This window comes from Schistocerca piceifrons, chromosome 3 (genome assembly GCF_021461385.2).
Source record: "Schistocerca piceifrons isolate TAMUIC-IGC-003096 chromosome 3, iqSchPice1.1, whole genome shotgun sequence".
In the NCBI taxonomy this organism is placed as follows: Eukaryota; Metazoa; Arthropoda; class Insecta; order Orthoptera; family Acrididae; genus Schistocerca; species Schistocerca piceifrons.
The window spans coordinates 483523567-483543494 of NC_060140.1; the positions used below are offsets into that span (position 1 = coordinate 483523567).

General features: G+C 41.0%; 1 protein-coding gene across 1 annotated transcript in view; it reads right to left on the bottom strand.

The window, feature by feature from the left end:
* LOC124789354 (4-hydroxybutyrate coenzyme A transferase) overlaps positions 1-19928 on the bottom strand; it is a 134845-nt gene that overhangs the window by 18914 nt on the left and 96003 nt on the right. The window contains exon 3 of the mRNA XM_047256681.1: positions 5800-5948. Coding sequence (XP_047112637.1) covers positions 5800-5948 — 149 coding nt within the window. The remainder of the gene's footprint in view (positions 1-5799; positions 5949-19928) is intronic.

Genomic DNA, 19928 nt, shown 5'->3' on the forward strand with positions numbered 1-19928 from the left:
TGATTCTCATAACAAAAATTCAACTCAAGACTCTTTACTGAAAATCATTTCTTGAAAATGCACGAAAGGGTGTAGCAATGGGCCTGCAACTATAAAAAGCAGGACTTCAGTGCTCTGCCATTAACAAACATTGTTGTGACCCTAAATATAAAAATTCGTCTGAGCTGGACCTCAACATGAAGAATGCTATATGAGATTACAACAGCAGGTAAGCACTAACAAACATCACTGATGACAAGAAAGCTAATGCCCAAGTTGACTTGCCATCTGGACCAAAAGGTCAAGGTGTTCACTTTTTGTGAGATTCCGTTGCGTATCACTTCATTTGTAGTAGTAGTAGTTTGTATCTTTATACATGCATTTAGGAGGTAAGAAATGGCACTGTATTAGATGTAATGAAAATCTTTATGAAATATACATCATATCGATAATATCAATAACTGTGGCATTTTTAACACTCTGTGATGCACTGATCAGTTGCAAATGTGACCTGTATGTAGGTGACTTACGCAGGTTCTATGGAGTATTTTGATTAGAGAGATTGCACTCTGAAATTTTTTGACCAGATAAATTTAGCCATCATACTCACACCTCCCCCCCCCCCCCCCCCCCATGAACCATGGACCTTGCCGTTGGTGGGGAGGCTTGCGTGCCTCAGCGATACAGATAGCCGTACCGTAGGTGCAACAACAACGGAGGGGTATCTGTTGAGAGGCCAGACAAACGTGTGGTTCCTGAAGAGGGGCAGCAGCCTTTTCAGTAGTTACAAGGGCAACAGTCTGGATGATTGACTGATCTGGCCTTGTAACAATAACCAAAACGGCCTTGCTGTGCTGGTACTGCGAACGGCTGAAAGCAAGGGGAAACTACAGCCGTAATTTTTCCCGAGGGCATGCAGCTTTACTGTATGATTACATGATGATGGCGTCCTCTTGGGTAAAATATTCCGGAGGTAAAATAGTCCCCCATTCGAATCTCCGGGCGGGGACTACTCAAGAGGATGTCGTTATCAGGAGAAAGAAAACTGGTGTTCTACGGATCGGAGCGTGGAATGTCAGATCCCTTAATCGGGCAGGTAGGTTAGAAAATTTAAAAAGGGAAATGGATAGGTTGAAGTTAGATATAGTGGGAATTAGTGAAGTTCGGTGGCAGGAGGGACAAGACTTCTGGTCAGGTGACTACAGGGTTATAAACACAAAATCAAATAGGGGTAATGCAGGAGTAGGTTTAATAATGAATAGGAAAATAGGAATGCGGGTAAGCTACTACAAACAGCATAGTGAACGCATTGTTGTGGCCAAGATAGATACGAAGCCCACGCCTACTACAGTAGTACAAGTTTATATGCCAACTAGCTCTGCAGATGACGAAGAAATTGAAGAAATGTATGATGAAATAAAAGAAATTATTCAGATTGTGAAGGGAGACGAAAATTTAATAGTCATGGGTGACTGGAATTCGAGTGTAGGAAAAGGGAGAGAAGGAAACATAGTAGGTGAATATGGATTGGGGGACAGAAATGAAAGAGGAAGCCGCCTGGTCGAATTTTGCACAGAGCACAACATAATCATAACTAACACTTGGTTTAAGAATCATGAAAGAAGGTTGTATACATGGAAGAACCCTGGAGATACTAAAAGGTTTCAGATAGATTATATAATGGTAAGACGGAGATTTAGGAACCAGGTTTTAAATTGTAAGACATTTCCAGGGGCAGATGTGGACTCTGACCACAATCTATTGGTTATGACCTGTAGATTAAAACTGAAGAAACTGCAAAAAGGTGGGAATTTAAGGAGATGGGACCTGGATAAACTAAAAGAACCAGAGGTTGTACAGAGATTCAGGGAGAGCATAAGGGAGCAATTGACAGGAATGGGGGAAATAAATACAGTAGAAGAAGAATGGGTAGCTTTGAGGGATGAAGTAGTGAAGGCAGCAGAGGATCAAGTAGGTAAAAAGACGAGGGCTAGTAGAAATCCTTGGGTAACAGAAGAAATATTGAATTTAATTGATGAAAGGAGAAAATATAAAAATGCAGTAAGTGAAACAGGCAAAAAGGAATACAAACGTCTCAAAAATGAGATCGACAGGAGGTGCAAAATGGCTAAGCAGGGATGGCTAGAGGACAAATGTAAGGATGTAGAGGCCTATCTCACTAGGGGTAAGATAGATGCCGCCTACAGGAAAATTAAAGAGACCTTTGGAGATACGAGAACAACTTGTATGAATATCAAGAGCTCAGATGGAAACCCAGTTCTAAGCAAAGAAGGGAAAGCAGAAAGGTGGAAGGAGTATATAGAGGGTCTATACAAGGGCGATGTACTTGAGGGCAATATTATGGAAATGGAAGAGGATGTAGATGAAGATGAAATGGGAGATATGATACTGCGTGAAGAGTTTGACAGAGCACTGAAAGACCTGAGTCGAAACAAGGCCCCCGGAGTAGACAATATTCCATTGGAACTACTGACGGCCGTGGGAGAGCCAGTCCTGACAAAACTCTACCATCTGGTGAGCAAGATGTATGAAACAGGCGAAATACCCTCAGACTTCAAGAAGAATATAATAATTCCAATCCCAAAGAAAGCAGGTGTTGACAGATGTGAAAATTACCGAACTATCAGCTTAATAAGTCACAGCTGCAAAATACTAACACGAATTCTTTACAGACGAATGGAAAAACTAGTAGAAGCCAACCTCGGGGAAGATCAGTTTGGATTCCGTAGAAACACTGGAACACGTGAGGCAATACTGACCTTACGACTTATCTTAGAAGAAAGATTAAGGAAAGGCAAACCTACGTTTCTAGCATTTGTAGACTTAGAGAAAGCTTTTGACAATGTTGACTGGAATACTCTCTTTCAAATTCTATAGGTGGCAGGGGTAAAATACAGGGAGCGAAAGGCTATTTACAATTTGTACAGAAACCAGATGGCAGTTATAAGAGTCGAGGGACATGAAAGGGAAGCAGTGGTTGGGAAGGGAGTAAGACAGGGTTGTAGCCTCTCCCCGATGTTGTTCAATCTGTATATTGAGCAAGCAGTAAAGGAAACAAAAGAAAAATTCGGAGTAGGTATTAAAATTCATGGAGAAGAAATTAAAACTTTGAGGTTCGCCGATGACATTGTAATTCTGTCAGAGACAGCAAAGGACTTGGAAGAGCAGTTGAACGGAATGGACAGTGTCTTGAAAGGAGGATATAAGATGAACATCAACAAAAGCAAAACAAGGATAATGGAATGTAGTCTAATTAAGTCGGGTGATGCTGAGGGAATTAGATTAGGAAATGAGGCACTTAAAGTAGTAAAGGAGTTTTGCTATTTGGGGAGCAAAATAACTGATGATGGTCGAAGTAGAGAGGATATAAAATGTAGGCTGGCAATGGCAAGGAAAGCGTTTCTGAAGAAGAGAAATTTGTTAACATCCAGTATTGATTTAAGTGTCAGGAAGTCATTTCTGAAAGTATTTGTATGGAGTGTAGCCATGTATGGAAGTGAAACATGGACGATAAATAGTTTGGACAAGAAGAGAATAGAAGCTTTCGAAATGTGGTGCTACAGAAGAATGCTGAAGATTAGATGGGTAGATCACATAACTAATGAGGAACTATTGAATAGGATTGGGGAGAAGAGAAGTTTGTGGCACAACTTGACCAGAAGAAGGGATCGGTTGGTAGGACATGTTCTGAGGCATCAAGGGATCACCAATTTAGTATTGGAGGGCAGCGTGGAGGGTAAAAATCATAGAGGGAGACCAAGAGATGAATACACTAAGCAGATACAGAAGGATGTGGGTTGCAGTAGGTACTGGGAGATGAAAAAGCTTGCACAGGATAGAGTAGCACGGAGAGCTGCATCAAACCAGTCTCGGGACTGAAGACCACAACAACAACAACTCACACTTACACTTACATGACAACAATGAGTGTCATAAAATCAAAGGGAGATAAGTGTAGGTATATACTTTTACAGACTTTACATCTGAAAATCCTTCAGTTACTAATGAAAGTTTACAACTTAGGTGATTGGAAATCATCAACACATACACTTAATAACTGTTGGAATTGTCCTCCTCTTGCTTCTAAATACGCCTGCACACTTTTTGTGTCATGGACTTTCGCACCCTCTGGAATACTCCCCAATGGATTTGAATGGTTCCACAGGCTTCCACGAAATGTTTATAAAGTGTTTCTTGCATCTGAGAGATGTGCTGCATAGACAGATTGTTTAACATGCCCCCAGAGATGATAATCGAAAGAACTGAGATTGGGGGAAAGTGCAGGCCATGAAATTGTTTCTACTCTACCTATCCATCCGTCATGGTGGATACCAGCCATTGCATCTCCAGCAAAGACTGAAATGTTCTGCAGCTCCATCATGCATAAACTACATGTTTCTTCTTATTTGCAGGTGCACACCCTGTAGTAGACCTTGGATGGTACTCCGAATAAATGCCCTGTAGACAGCACATGCAAGACGAGCTCTGAGAACATCTGGTCCTACCAGACAGTCACCTGCAATTCCAGCCCACACATTAATCTTAAACTGATGCCGACATCTGGCCTATACTACAGGTTGAGGATTGAAATTGCCCCAGAAGTGTTGGCTGTGAAAATCTGTTACTCAATTTCTTCCAAATACTGCCATGTCTGTAAACAAAACTGAACAGAGAAACAAGGGATTGGCAGTTTGTGCAACAGATCATCGCAGAAGTTCTCCAAGGATGGGTGATCGTCAAGTGTAAGGCCCCGTAAACATTAAAGATTATATGGATACGTGAGCTGTTTGTGGAGTATCCTCTGCGTTGAACTTGGAAACGTAAAACATGCCTGGGCCACCTGGCTCTTCTTCGACAGCCTGTAGAATGCACACATCCTAGTCAGGCATGTGAGCAACATGTGGTCTTCCTCGACCCATAGTCCGTGGTGCTACGGATCCTGTCTTGGCAATGCAACAATACACAGCACCAAAAGTTGGATGACTCTGTTGTCATAGCTCTGGAAAAACGGCCTCATGCCCGTCATCATTCACATGGACGTACATAAAAATTATGTCAGACTACTTGTGAATTAATATCTTTCTATGTTTTAACGGAACACTTTCAGTTAACTCACTACCTGCAATACACATATACATTGGACACACTGAAGACAGATGAATCTCTTATGTTAACAAGCCTTCCCGGCAACATAATGTCATCTAGAATAGGAATCAAACGGGCGCATAGAAGTAGTTTGGTCATACTTGGGAAGCTGTTTAATGTCGTCCTTCATTAATAACTAAGAAAACAAAGGACTTTTGGACATGTGTTTATATGAACTTTTTTCTGTTTAGGTGTAAAGAACCTGTCCCAAAAGTTTGTAGAAGTATCAGATATCTTGCCACAGAGTATGCAAGGTAGAGCAGCAGAGTTCATCTTGCAGAGGGAGTATAAATTTGAAATCGGACAACATAGCGGCAAGTGATCAGCCATTGACATACTGAAAAAAAAAAGCATGTTTGTTTAGGCTATTGTTTTCTGCATTTTCATACCAATAGCTAGTAAATCACAACCATATGACTATCAAATCAAGTGTAAGAATTTTTATAGGTACTGGACTGTACTGGTAAATTAGAATAAGAAACTGACTGTAAATACAGAACAGTGCACATTACTTTAAGTATGGTAATATCCAGAAAAAATCTGGACTCTGAACATAACAATAAAATGTGAAAAATTTAGGAATTCCCCAATTAAAGTGAGATACAGATGACAGCATTAATTTTCTGACAAAAATATTCATAATTCCAAACTTACCTGAATAAGTGCTACATCAGGTTTGACAATCTTTTGATGGAAAAGCTTAGGAATTTCTGACAAGAAAATTGGTATACAGTCCGAACGACCTTCAGCTACTGATTTCCGTACATTTGCTGCCATGAAGAAAGAACATGAGCGAAAGATACCTGAAACAAATAGATATAATTAATATAATAAACAGTATATACTCTGCACAAATGTACTTTGGCAACGTGTTAAGTGCTCCTGTACTTCATTTTCTTAGACAAACACAGGGTGTATTTTTCAGGTACCATATGCAACAGGTATTACTGTATGAATACTGCATTGTAGAGCAAAAGTGATTCTGTTTTCTATAAGCCAGTTAAATGAATTTTTACTGCACCCTGTTTTGAATATTTTAGTAATCTTCTGCCAGTTGTAAATTTCTCTCAAGTAACTTAATAATTCCAGAAATAAGGTATACAAGATCTAATCTTCAAGAAAGAAACAAATTCACACTCACTTAAGTGACTCCCACATATAATCCATATGTTGCAATACCTTCAAACTGATGAATTATATTTTTGCCCCATGGTTTCAAGACAACTTCCTGAACACAGAATGGGGGGGGGGGGGGAGGGGGATGCCCCACCTAGCTCTCAGGGAAAGGAAGACTTAGTTCAGCAAGATTGTTTTCTTTCAAGAAGTTGATATGGATAAATGTTCTCAGTCTACGAGATGAAGCAATTAATGTTCTGAAATATTCAAATCAATGTTCCTTTAAGACAATTACAGCAATAATTTTTAAACTTTTACAATTTCACTAAGCACTGTTCATGACACATTTGGAATTACTGTGGCGGAAGTTTTACAACCCATGTGACACTTTCTTATTCACAGGGATATGTACATTCGGTACAGAACATAAAACGAAAGAGATGCTTTAGGGTTATCTGTTGACTGTATATCTGATAGCTATGGGGTTATCTGTCGACTGTATATCTGCCTCCTTGCCAGTAACGTGTATTCTTATCACCACCAGGGGGTAAAGCTAGTTCGCGTCCGTAGTATAACACTATACGTGCACCCTGGCTAACACTAAATGAACTAGCACATACTGTCAGTCAGATAATCTGAGGATCTCCTGACTATAAGACACTTTGAGAAAGAGTTATGTCACCAGACAGACCAAACGGCACTTCTCAGATCCCTCTGACCAGGAAACTCGGACCTGTGGTTCGAATTTGTCACATAAACATAGAAGGCATAAGCTGTGCCAAGTGCCAGTTTCTATCGAAACTATTAAAAAATGACAACATTGACTTGGTTGCTATACAGGAAACCCATAGTGATACAGTGTAACAACTAAATAAAAGGGCAAAATACCAGGCTATGAGTGTTGGGAGCGACATATCATAGGTCTTATGGAGTAGCCACATATGTCAAACAAAATATTGAAAACGCTTTCCCAATTTCTACATCCACCAATGAAGACATTCATAATGTTGTCACAAAAATCGGAAGCATTACCGTCTCCAATATTTCTAAGCCACCTGCTACACCTTGGCCAGCCCACATTCTTCAAACTCAACAACATCCTGCTGTATATGTTGGGGATTTCAATAGTCATCATGTGCAGTGTAAGTATAAAGACAATGATGCAAATGGAGAAGCATTAGCAAAATGGGCAGAAGACGAATACTTATACCATGTATTCAATGCTAAGGATCGATTTACGTTTAGATCAGCTGCCTGGAGACAGGAATACAATCCTGTTCTGTGTTTCGTCTCATCCAGCAACAAGGACCAACCTCTCATGGCCTTGCGTAGAGTTCTGCCCGACTTTCCGCACAGTCAAAACCGTCCAATCATAATAGAGGTAGGAACTCGAATTCCCCTAATTACCTCTATTCCTCGCCCACAACAGATTTTTAAAAAAGCCAATCAGAATGGGTTCTCCACAGATCTGGACAAATGTTTAGGATGGATACCACCTACTAGCAAAAATTACCAAAGATTTGTTGGTGCCATGATAAGCACAGCCAAGAAGCACATACCAAAGGGGTACCGCAAAGAATACATCCCTTGACGGTCCCAAACCAGCGGAGAACTATACCAGAGCTTCCTTGAATCCGGAGATCAGGAAATAGCGGATGAACTGCTTCACAGCTTGGATGCTGCCAGAAGACAAAAGTGGACAGAAACTGCAGAAAGCCTCAATTTCCAAACACCTAGCAGGCAAGCATGGTCACTGCTGAGAAAACTAAGGAGCGGCCCACCAGCACAATGACAAAAAGCGACAGTAAGACCAAATGCCATAGCTGCACATCTAGTTAACACGTCTAGGACACCAAAGGATAAAACACATACAATGCAAGTGAAGCGAGAACTTAAAATCTTTAAAAAAAAAAAGAAGAAGAAGAAAAAAGAAAAGCCACAGAAACTGAACACACTCGCCCTTTCTCTAGTGAAGACACAGAAAAAGCTCTGAAAGATGTCAAACCAGATTTCGACGACTTCATCCTGAATTCATAATAAACTGTGGTAAGTATACAAAAGTATGGCTGGCTCGATTTTTTGCAAACATCATGCAAACTGGCAACATCCCACAAGAACTCAAACGCTCTAAGGTAATAGTTATTCTAAAGCCTGGGAAGCCAGCTGACAACCCAAAATGCTACAGACCAATTGTCCTGCTGTCTATAATTTACAAATTATTGGAGAGGCTTATATATAACAGAATTAGCCCAGAATTGTTCAGGTCGATCCCAGTTGAACAGGCAGGCTTTAGGCCAGGAAGAAGTTGTACTGACCAGGTGTTGTCACTCACTACTTACCTTGAGGCGGGATTGCAGAAAAAATTGAAAACATCAGTGGCCTTTATTGACCTCTCAGAAGCTTACGACACTGTGTGGAGATAAGTCATAATGTACAAAATTCTCTGAGTAATTCCTTGCAAATCTATAGCACGTTTAATAGGCGGCATGCTCAATGATAGGGTGTCCCAAATAAAGTATGGGCAGCGACTACAGCTCCATCAAAAAACTGAAGAATGGCTTACCACAAGGATCAGTGCTTGCACCATTGCTGTTTAGCCTCTATATAGCAGACCTGCCAGAAACACAATCAAAAAGTTCGAGAATGCTGACGATTGGGCCCTCGCTACAAAATGTAGCGCAATTGAAGCATCTAAGGACATCCTAACGAAAGACCTGAAGATAATGGGCAAATACTTCCGTATGTGGAGACTTCAACCAAATGCTTCCAAAACAGAGGTTAGCTGCATCCATCTCAACAACAAACTCGCTGGAAAGGAACTCAACATTCGATTTGAAAACATCGTCCTCAGGCACAATGAAACTCCGAAGTACTTGGGCATGACGCTGGACAGAACAGACACTATCTTTTAGAGAGCACCTAACAAAGACTGCTGAAAAATTAAAGACAAGAAACAACACTATTCAAAAGCTCTGTGGTACTACCAGGGGAGCAACGGCCTCCACTCTCCGCAACTCTGCTTTAGCAATTGTATTCTCGGCCGCCGAATACTTTGCTCCGATCTGACTAAACAGTCCACATATAAAAAAGGTGGATGTCCAGTTGCATAACACTCTAAGGATGATTTCTGGAGTAATTAAACCCACTTCAACGCAATGGCTCCAAATATTAAGCCACATCCCGCCGCCACACATGCGAAGTACTGACGCCCTTGTATGTGAATACAAAAACAACATGGGAAATCGAAGCATGCCAATCCACCAAGACACTGAGGCTGCAAACACTAATAGGCTTCGATCTAGGAACCCGCCAACAAGAACAGCAAGGACCTGTGTACAACAAGGTTTCAGTATCACAAACGCATGGTCTGAAAAATGGAACGCATGGCAAAATCATAACATGCCTTGCATCACACAAAAGCCACCTGGTTTTGCCCTACCACGCAAAACGTGGTCCACTCTAAATAGGATTTGAACTCGTCATGGCAGACGTGCTTACTCCCTGTATAAATGGGGTAAAATACCATCCTCTCAGTGTGATTGCGGAGAAAATCAGACCATCAGCCACATTGTTGAAGAGTGTTCCAGAATATGTTTGTTTGTAATCCTTTATTAATAATGGCTGGCTCTGAGCACTATGGGACTTAACAGCTATGGTCATCAGTCCCCTAGAACTTAGAACTACTTAAACCTAACTAACCTAAGGACATCACACAACACCCAGTCATCACGAGGCAGAGAAAATCCCTGACCCCGCCGGGAATCGAAACCGGGCGCGGGAAGCGAGAACGCTACCGCACGACCACGAGCTGCGGACTTTATTAGTAATGTTTGTTTGCAATTATTAACGTTTGTTATATTAGTGATTTGTCTGTTTTTTCTTATGCGTCTGTAATGCCATACGATAAATAAATAAATCACCACCACCACTGTTGCTGTAGTAAGTAGGTGAAAGCAACGGCATTGTTGTAGTCAGATAATGGAATAGTAATTTAGTGATATGTAAACAATTCTTCCTCCTCTCTGAACTGGGGTTTTACCCGTTATTTGTAACTATTACTCTTATTTTATTCAGTCAAAAACCTGCCTCTAAAGAAAAATGTCAAGCCTACAACGATACCGCCGTCATTTAGAGACAATTCTCCGGTAATGCGGCTAGGAAGATTCCTCAAGACTTCCGCTGTTCTGCCCATAGAAAACGCGAGGATTTCACACGCAATATTCGGCGACTATTATAATTTACTTTTCTTATTTTGATGTAGGGAACACATTAAGAGTAACTCAAATCATTTGTCTTGTCCCGCAGCTTCGGCAGTGTACACGGCGGAAGGAGGCTAATCATTAATCTTCCTTCAGCATTTTTCTCCTTTTAGACGGTATAAAATACCGTATAGTTACGATGCTCACATTTCAATTTTACTATGCAACCAATAAAATAGTAGTGGTACCCCGTTACTGTTAACCCCCCCCCCCTTTTCTACTCTCTCTCTCTCTCTCTCTCTCTCTCTCTCTCTCTCTCTCTCTCTGTGTGTGTGTGTGTGTGTGTGTGTGTGTGTGTGTGTGTCTCAAATTTATTCGATTGGGAAAAAGTTGAAACCTCAAATAAATGTGTGTCGGCATGAAGAAAGATATCTATTAGGAGGTATTTCTTTTTTGAAACAAACATTAAACAACAAACGAAGTCTTTAACAGAAAGAAGTCGGTTAGCTAATTAACCATTGCTGACTTTCATTTAAACAGAAAAGGACACAATTCCGATCATCGAGTCTCACTTTACATTCCCTAAAAATATTTAGAAACAGCAGTCATGGGAATAGAACGCAGAATTACGGCAATGTCTGCTGAAGTGAAACGATACATTGATAAAGCAATACACAGTGAATACCTTAGCTCACTATTCAGAGTAAGGAAGGCCAGGACATAAAATTATATTTAAAGTACAGAGATTTTTCAGGCGCACCATTCTTTCCAGTGATCTATAGTATGTCACTGTTCTTATGTATGGAAGCGTGCTCTCTGTGCCGTTACCGCTTACATTTTTACACTTTCAACAAGGTACAGCAAAAAATTAACAGTGTTGATGCTCTATTATATCAGTTTGAAGTTTTCACCGATTGGTAAGAAAAGAAACGTTAAGACTCAAATCTGTGCCCCGTTAATTTGGTGTTTCCCTTTAGCATATTATAGGAAGAAGTATGTCTGTGCATTGAATATTGAAGAACATTTTTCCAATTTTCCAGCTCTGTTGTGCTTTTGACTCATGCTTTCATACTGCTTCCTCTTCTGCTTTTCAGAAGGTAATAAATTAAATTATTGCTTATGCCACATGATTCTTCTTTATATGGTGTTACGACATAGGTGTGATTCTGTAACTCGAACTTCACACCGAAGTTCTATGTTAATGCGCATAAGCACCTGATCGCATGTTCGTGCAACAGGAACTCATATCTCTGTAACAGTACTATGTATCTAGTTACTCAATCCGCCATCAGATGACAGCCACTGAAATTTGTTAAGAGCAGTTAACAGGAGCATAATTTTTCTACTTCCTGAAATAGAAGAATCGTGCCTTCATTCTTCAGGAAATACCTAGCCTTTTAAAAATTTTGAGTAGCGTTAACAAAGTTTTATTCCGGATGTTTCTCACGCGCACAACAATCTAACAGTGTAAATATATCAAAGCTGTCATGGGACCTGGAACGTAAACATGCACCTATTCAGGCAGTGAACATCACAGTTCCAGACAGATTCATCAAATGCAGTCTTCACGGAAGTCTACTCTCCGACCTGCTTACAAGCGCCTACGCCACCACCACGGCGTGACGTAAAGCCACAGGATTTCAGGAGCCCGCGTCATCTAGGGCCAATGCCACTCTATTAATAACGCCAATAAACCAAGTCCACGTGGTCAGAGGTTGAGTCCGCTCGCTACAACCCGATCTCATTGGCGGCAACAGTGGACTGTGTGGCTACTGTTACACGAAAATTTTCTTATTTGTTTAACAACTGTCATCTGACAGGTTTAAGACCAGAAAGCACTCATTTCTGTCTACGTCACAACAGCAGGAAGTAGGATACACAAAACGATTAACCATTAAGATATTAACACTCTGCAACGCTGCAATTTTTTCTTTCCACTCCAAGAATTTTTCAGGAACATCTGCAAAATTACGCTTTTACAGTATGCGATAAAGTAACGTTAAATGAAGAGCTGTTGGTTGCACTTGCGTACATGACTGTGTGCAACTAAAAATCTTTTCACAGCCCACGTCTGCAGACAATGAACATGATGTTCGAAGTGTCGTCGTCGTCGGCGGCGGCGGCGGCGACAGCGACGGCGGCAGCGCCAAACTAGTCATTCAGGTGAGTAATAATTACTGAAAATTCTCCGTGAGGGTTCATACAGCTGCTAGAAAGCAGCAGGTAGGGGACTTAATTATTTATGTTACGGTACAACTCCCTATGAATTGCAGGCTCATTAAAAATGTCATTTCACATATTTAACAGGTCAAGAGGAAACCAACGTTTTCTTCCAACAAAATGCCACCAATGTTTGAAAAGGATCGCGTACAGTACACGTAAATTACAGAAGTACCTAGATTGTGTTGTAAACACAACCGTCTATTGGCTCTGAGCACTATGCGACTTAGCTTCTGAGGTCATCAGTTGCCTAGAACTTAGAACCAATTAAACCTAACTAAACTAAGGACATCACACACATCCATGCCCGAGGCAGGATTCGAACCTGCGATCGTAGCGGTCGCTCGGTTCCAGACAAACACAACCGTCTACAAGAAATTACAGTTTCTCACTAAAGATTCTTTACCCAGTTTTTTTGCTTTGCTTTACGGGACAAAAATAACTAACGTCATATGCGTCCGTGTCAGAACCGTAGAACACGTACACGAAAAAGAAGTTAAAAACTACTACATATCAAGCCCAATCATTGCTCAGTTGTTGACTACGGTCAAGACGAATGAATAATTTCTTCAGCAGACAGTCTCTCTGCTTTACGAAGGCAAGTAATAATTTTCAGACTTTGTTAAGCACTTACTTTAGATGAAAAAATGCACTTTTTTCAAGGTACAGTATCCGCTTCAGATCGACGTACTTTTCGTCTAATATATAGATTCCATTCCTGCACCGCTATTCTGCAACGTCTGCAGAATATCCTATCTTTACTACTTGGAGACAAAACGTTTTCCTAATAGAAGTTTCTGTAGACGTAAATCTTTTTTGCCAGATGCATGGTCTTAAAGAAATATGTTTTCTTATCAAGGTCTTTATTTTAGTTAGTCCGTGAGAACTGATTAGCACCTGATACCGTAATTAAAACCAAACACTTCATGCGTCCTAGAAAACAAACATAACATTTTCAACTCCTCTACTTTTCTGGTGCACGGCCACCGGTTTCGCCCGCTAATTTGACTGCCATTTCAGGTAACTCTCACCCACAGCAAAATATCGGTGACTAAAGTCACATTGATTCTTTTAGAACAGAGTCCAAACATCGCTGGGAATTTATTTTTGGATGCGATTCACGTTTGTGCAAATCTGACACCGTTTTAGTTGAATGCAAAACTTCGTCGTAGTTAACTCTCAAAATTTATTGTAATCTTTATTTTTATGTACGGTATCTACTGCGTCTACTATTTCACACGTCCATAATGCCGACCGTCGAACAACATATCATTGTTTTTCTCGAAGGAAATGAAAAGATTTTTTAACCTCCAATTTTCAGTTGGCAATAAACGATACAAAACAGTTACTTGTGCGACGTCACAGCGTACCAGTTTATCCAATCGCACGAAATATAAACAAAACTTTCCGAATACTATAACATATATTTTGTTGACGCTTGTGCAATATGCACAGACATTTTTAAAAAAAAGCATCAACATATAGGCTCTCTCTGTACCACGCAGAGAACTTTCCGCCTCATTTATAAATCGTAATCTAAAGTGCAAGTGAGACTGCGTGCGACACGCAGTATTCTGTCGTTCCTCCGTGCACCAGAACAAATATCACAAAGTTTCTTTGCTTTTCTTGACAGGTTCTATTACTATGGGACAAGCCTTGCTTACTTGATTATTTTATGTAAGTAATAAACTGCTTCCAAGCATCCAAGCAACAATTTTTTGAATTTTCCAGTCTTTCATCCACTGGTAAAGTGACAATCCTTTCTGAATTTCTGTTTGTACTTCTCTTATTTCACAGATCCTGGACAACAGATCAATGACGCTAATTCACGTCCCAATGACTTTAGCAACTGGAACGTATCAGTTCAGGTCAAATACGAACATTGTTACATGAAGTAGGCTATGATGACAGTTGCTGACTTAAGACCTGAGATGATTCAGAAGATTTCGTTACTTCATCAATGACCATCCGCGGCAGAACTTTTTACGCAATCTTCGTAGGTTCCAAAAGCTATAAAATTTCACATGAATTGTGTATTATGTGGGTACTATTTAATGAATCTGATCAATGTTATGGGACGGTTTGGTGAAAGTGCCAAAGTCAAGTAGACTCGTGACCTAACGACGCAACGAAGTAACGATATCAAATATGGAACTAACGGAAACCAAGATTGTATACAATGTCTGATGAAGCAATCCTTACTACGGCTGTTATGTAACAGTTACATCAGTTTCACTCAGAAATCAGCTTTCAAAACAGCCACACGTGCACAGCACCACAGATAACCTACGCAGTGTATTGTTCTGTATTACCAGTAATAGTTTTGCTTCATATGTTCATTATAAACGAACACTGTAGGAGTATATACACGCTCTCCACTCGTATTTCGTGGATCTGATGAGGCTTGCTTGCTCTCTAAGGCTACTTGCCAGAAAGCAAGGGAGTCACGCGTTCGAGTCCCGTCGTGAGTTTCGGTGAAACCTTTTACATTACTTTACGTAACACGTCTTTCGTTTCCTTCCATCGGCAACTCAGACGTAACTAACCTTTTTGCCGTAAGCTGTGCAAGTGCCAAGTGATTAAAGAAAAGAAAAATAAGGGACTTTCATTTCAGGGCACAATACAAAATGATTTTAAAATAATTTTTATGTTTTTCCCACACGATCATTATCCGCTAGTAAATTTAGTACGTGTATTACCAGGATTTACGAAAGTCAGAACTATTACCAAAAGCGTGCTTTATGAAGAAAAACAAATTCTCAGTAATCTCTAGTCTTGCCAAACACCGTAAGGGCAATAAAATCCTATTTTAGGAATCTTATAGTCAAGCAACTGTAGGCTCTAGAATTAAAAAAGAGGATGTGAAACTTCCTGGCAGATTAAAACTGTGTGCCGTACTGAGACTCGAGCTCTGAACCTTTGTCTTTCGCGGGCAAGTGCTCTACAGACTGAGCTACCCAAGCACGGTTCACGGCCCGTCCTCACAACTTACTCAATTCCGCCAGTACCTAGTCTCCGTAATATCCTTTCTTCTTAAAAGTCTGCCAGCCTTGTAACTATCAGCTCCTTTCGTTAAACCCAGATGACTGAGCCATTAGAGAGTTTACAGAAGCTGTTAAGCCCATACTGATAAATGGGAACGTGCTTACAGTGACTTACTACTTCCTTACGATAAAACTCTGAAACCGTAGCTTGAAAATTAAATGTTGTGTAGGAAAAATTAAAGTGAGGGGAGGGTTGGACAGGGGGATGGAAGCAGCGTGGAGGGGAGGGGAGGAGAGGACGTCGCAAGGCTTCGAGAACAAAACAACTGGCGGTGTACTTCAGACGCCAATATTTGTCCGCCGGCTGACCTCCGGTCTCGGGGCGCCAGCGGACAAGCCTTATCATAGCGAAAAGCACACAATCTGAGCGAAGGCCTGGGCCGACGACCACACAAAAGTCGGGCGTAAGGCTGCACGAGAGTTTTAACGCTATTTCCGACGTTGCCATAATAGTGCTCGGTACCTGGTACACCACAAATTGCTGTACACGATGTTAAGTAAGTAGCTATGCCGCGTGCTACGAAGGTAGGATAGTATGTCTAAACCCGCGTCAAAATGGAAGACACCGGAGACGTTACCAAAGCTCTACGATGCAGAACGGACGGGGTGGATCTCGCCAGCCAATTTCTTGTTCTCAGGAGTTTGAGAAACCAGCAGAAGTCCTAGAATTGGGTGTCAGTGCAGATGTTCGACATTCACTGCTCCTAGTTATTGGTCACTTGTCTTACCCGTTGCGCCATCCGCAACGATCCGCTTTGCTAAGAAAATAGCTGAACTATTCCTGGACTCAATCTGCAAATACTTCAGCTCCCCAAATCACTTCGTGTTACGTGTGCACACTGCCTGATTAGTAAACGAAGTTCTGGATACCTACTGCAAAACTGTCTGTACTACACAGATATTTTCGGTTTTGATTAACAGCACAGTATGAGTGACCAAAGGGGAATGCATCAAAAGATGAGAAAATAACTTCGGAGCTACGTCGTGCCAGCTCTGCCGTCACTGTTGTTCTTGCTTCACTTGTTGCTGAATGGTGTGAAATGAAAGCCAGCGAGCTCAGTGGTACTCGGGTGCAGATTATTTGTCTCCATATTAGTCTCCATTCATTTCATGACATTGACACATGCCCTCATCACGTCAACAAACTATATATGCGTGTGTGTTTTATTTTCGAAGAGCACAGTAGACGAAAATTAAGTTTCCTTGGTCTTGGCTTGTGAAGTACACTTTCTGTTATGTGTCTTAATCTTACAATGAAAAGGAGAATGAGGGGTAATAACATACGCGCGACAACAGAAATCTCGCGAATCTTAACGTGCCGCCAATGCGTGCTGGACTGAGGTAGAAAGTAACGAAACTTATCCCAAAATTAAACACGTTATGGTGGCAAAGTTAGTTCAAATACATATTCAAAAACAAACAGAAAGGAAATAGTTCGTCCACCCAGTACGCTGCCAAACGGAAAAAGAAATTGTGGGAGTGTTTCTAGACTTTTCGTTCTTTCTATTCGTCCTTTGCGCAGAATAATTTCTTGTACGACTAGGGTCGGTTGCAAGCAACAATATAAGGATGAACTTTAATCAGGTTTGGAGGCACCCCCCGCATGCACGGTTTAATCGTCAGTAGTCTACAATTTTGCACAGACTGTTTATTATCGAAACATGATGTGTCGTTTACTGTCTTACGTAGAGATTGTGCTGGAGAACAAAAATCTCTTCACAAATTGCATGTGAACTCTCACGACCCGCGAGCTCGAGTATCGCAACCAAAGCGAAGAGATCAGAGTGAACATGCTGTACACGCCCAACAAAACAAGTCAAAGGTCAACACTGTGACAGTGAATAATGCAGGCAAACACAGCTGATAAGATGGTTTGAAAAGAACGAACATTTCGTACCGCGGCGTTGCAAGTTGAGTTTAGCACGAGCGATGCCTTCTTAAGTCCGTGACGATCTGCAGGCTAAGCCTTTCTGCCTGAAGGAAATTTATTACACTCGAACTTATGTTCAAGACTGCTGCAGAATACAGATGTTGAGGATACGGGTCTGTAATTTTGAGAGTCTGTTCCTTTACCTTTTTATATACAGGAGTTCCCTGCACTTTTTTCTAGTCGCTTGGGACTTCGCACTGGGCGAGCGATTTGTGGGGTCAATGCTGCACAGTACACTATGTAATCCCGAAATGGGATTCCGTCCGGACCTGTACACATTTGTTTTCAATTCTTTCCGCTCCTTTACAGTGCCAGGTATGCCGATTCCTATGTACTCCATGTGGGAGTGAATGACTTCTTATATGCGAAATTTAAAACTTCAAATTTCGTTGCCACAACAGACTGGTCGACGAGTGACTGGATGGAAGCCTCCGACCCGATTAGTGATTTACATAGTAGCAGAATTTCTCTCGTTCTCAGCAAGATCCTTTGCTAAAGTATGACGGTGGAAGTACTTGTATGCTTCGTGCAGCGATCCTTTTATTGACGAACGAATTTCTGCTAACTTCTGCCTGTCGATATTTCTATTTTCTCTTCTGACCCGAGAGTGCAACAATCACTGCTTCCTCATGATTTTCCAAGTTTTATTACTGAACCACGGTGGGTCTTTTCCATCCTTAATACACTTACTCGGAGCATACTTCGCAGCACACGATTTACAGTATCTTGCCCCTAACTCTTCTACGTCCATCATAATCGTACAAAATGACGTCCATTCACTGTCCAGGTAAAATGCTCTCATCTGTTTATGCTGTTCCTTCCAGCATAAATACTTTCCTAGTCTACTTTATGAATTTATTACGTATTGTCACCATTATGATATCATGATGAGTAATCCCTCTCTCTGTACACTGTCGATAAGGTCACGTCTGTTTGTTGGAACGACACACACTATATATAACACACAGGGAGCTCAAAAATTCAGTGCCCAAATTAACAGGGATGATGACCGTGACAACAATATATTTCGTAAAGCAACGATGTGTCGAAAACGCATATGTTGGAGTTGAGTCAGGAGGTTACTGTGTCACTGAGAATCAAACGGTGTTAAATGTTTTCCATTGCATTACTGTTCTGATCACTATTACATCACAATAAATGTTCAAAATGAGCACCATTAGCTGCAGCTCAAAGCCGGTATCTACATTGCAGGGAGTTCTGTGTCGCTGGAAAATGCTTTGCGTTTTCTACATTTGTGTGGCTGCTATAAGAATTCTTGCAACCAAATTCCGCATCCGAGTAAACAGGGGCAAAATACAGATCGGCTTTCATGTATTCCCTGAGAAAGAAGTCTAATGGGATGAAGTTCGGGAATCTTACAGGCCAGTTTACAGGTCCTCGGCGGATCCACCAACTGCCGAAAGTACGGTTATTATAGCTCGAACTATTTCTGCGAAGTGCACTGGGCCCCAGCTTGCTGAAACAACATCCTCCTCCTGATATCTATGGATACCCTCTACAATAACGTCGCCAGGCTAACTTCTGAGAACACTCTGTACAATGGCCACCTGCGTCGAGCAGGCAACATTTAAGGCCCACATACGTAGTCACCCAAGACACCGGCCTACATTTTACTGCAAAACGTCTCTGATGAACTCTCACAACTGTAGTAAGTGGCTTTTTATTCGACTATACATGCGAATTGTGATTGTTTTAAATGCCTTCCCGAGTAAACTGACCCTCATCTTTAAAATTAAGAACTTCAGGAAAACAAGGGTGTCCAGAGCATATTGGAGGGTCGAAGACGAGGCGGATAGTCATTGGTCCCACGTATCTCAGGCTAACATTTGGTGTAACAACGTTAGACAACGACTTATCTGCTCCGTTCGTGTATTATCTACGCATGCTCAGTGCTCACACAATATAAGTTTCCGACACATGGTTCCTATAGGAAATATATTTGTTTTTGTCTCCTTTATCACCCCTGTTAGTTTGGGCACTGAATTTTTGGACACCATGTATATGTAAAAATGATAGGGGAAATTCACATAACATGTCAATGTTCGCTTGTTCAAATTATTGAAACTCCGAAAGTTTTCTACAGATTGTTTCGAAATTTTGACACAATATTGCATTCGATTACACTCGTGTTTTTATATACCTTTTTAATATATACATAATGTATAAATAAATATTCCCAGAGATCTCTGAAAGTTTTTGACCGATTTACTTCAAATTTTTACAATAGGACCATGCGAGGTACAGTCAGTCAAT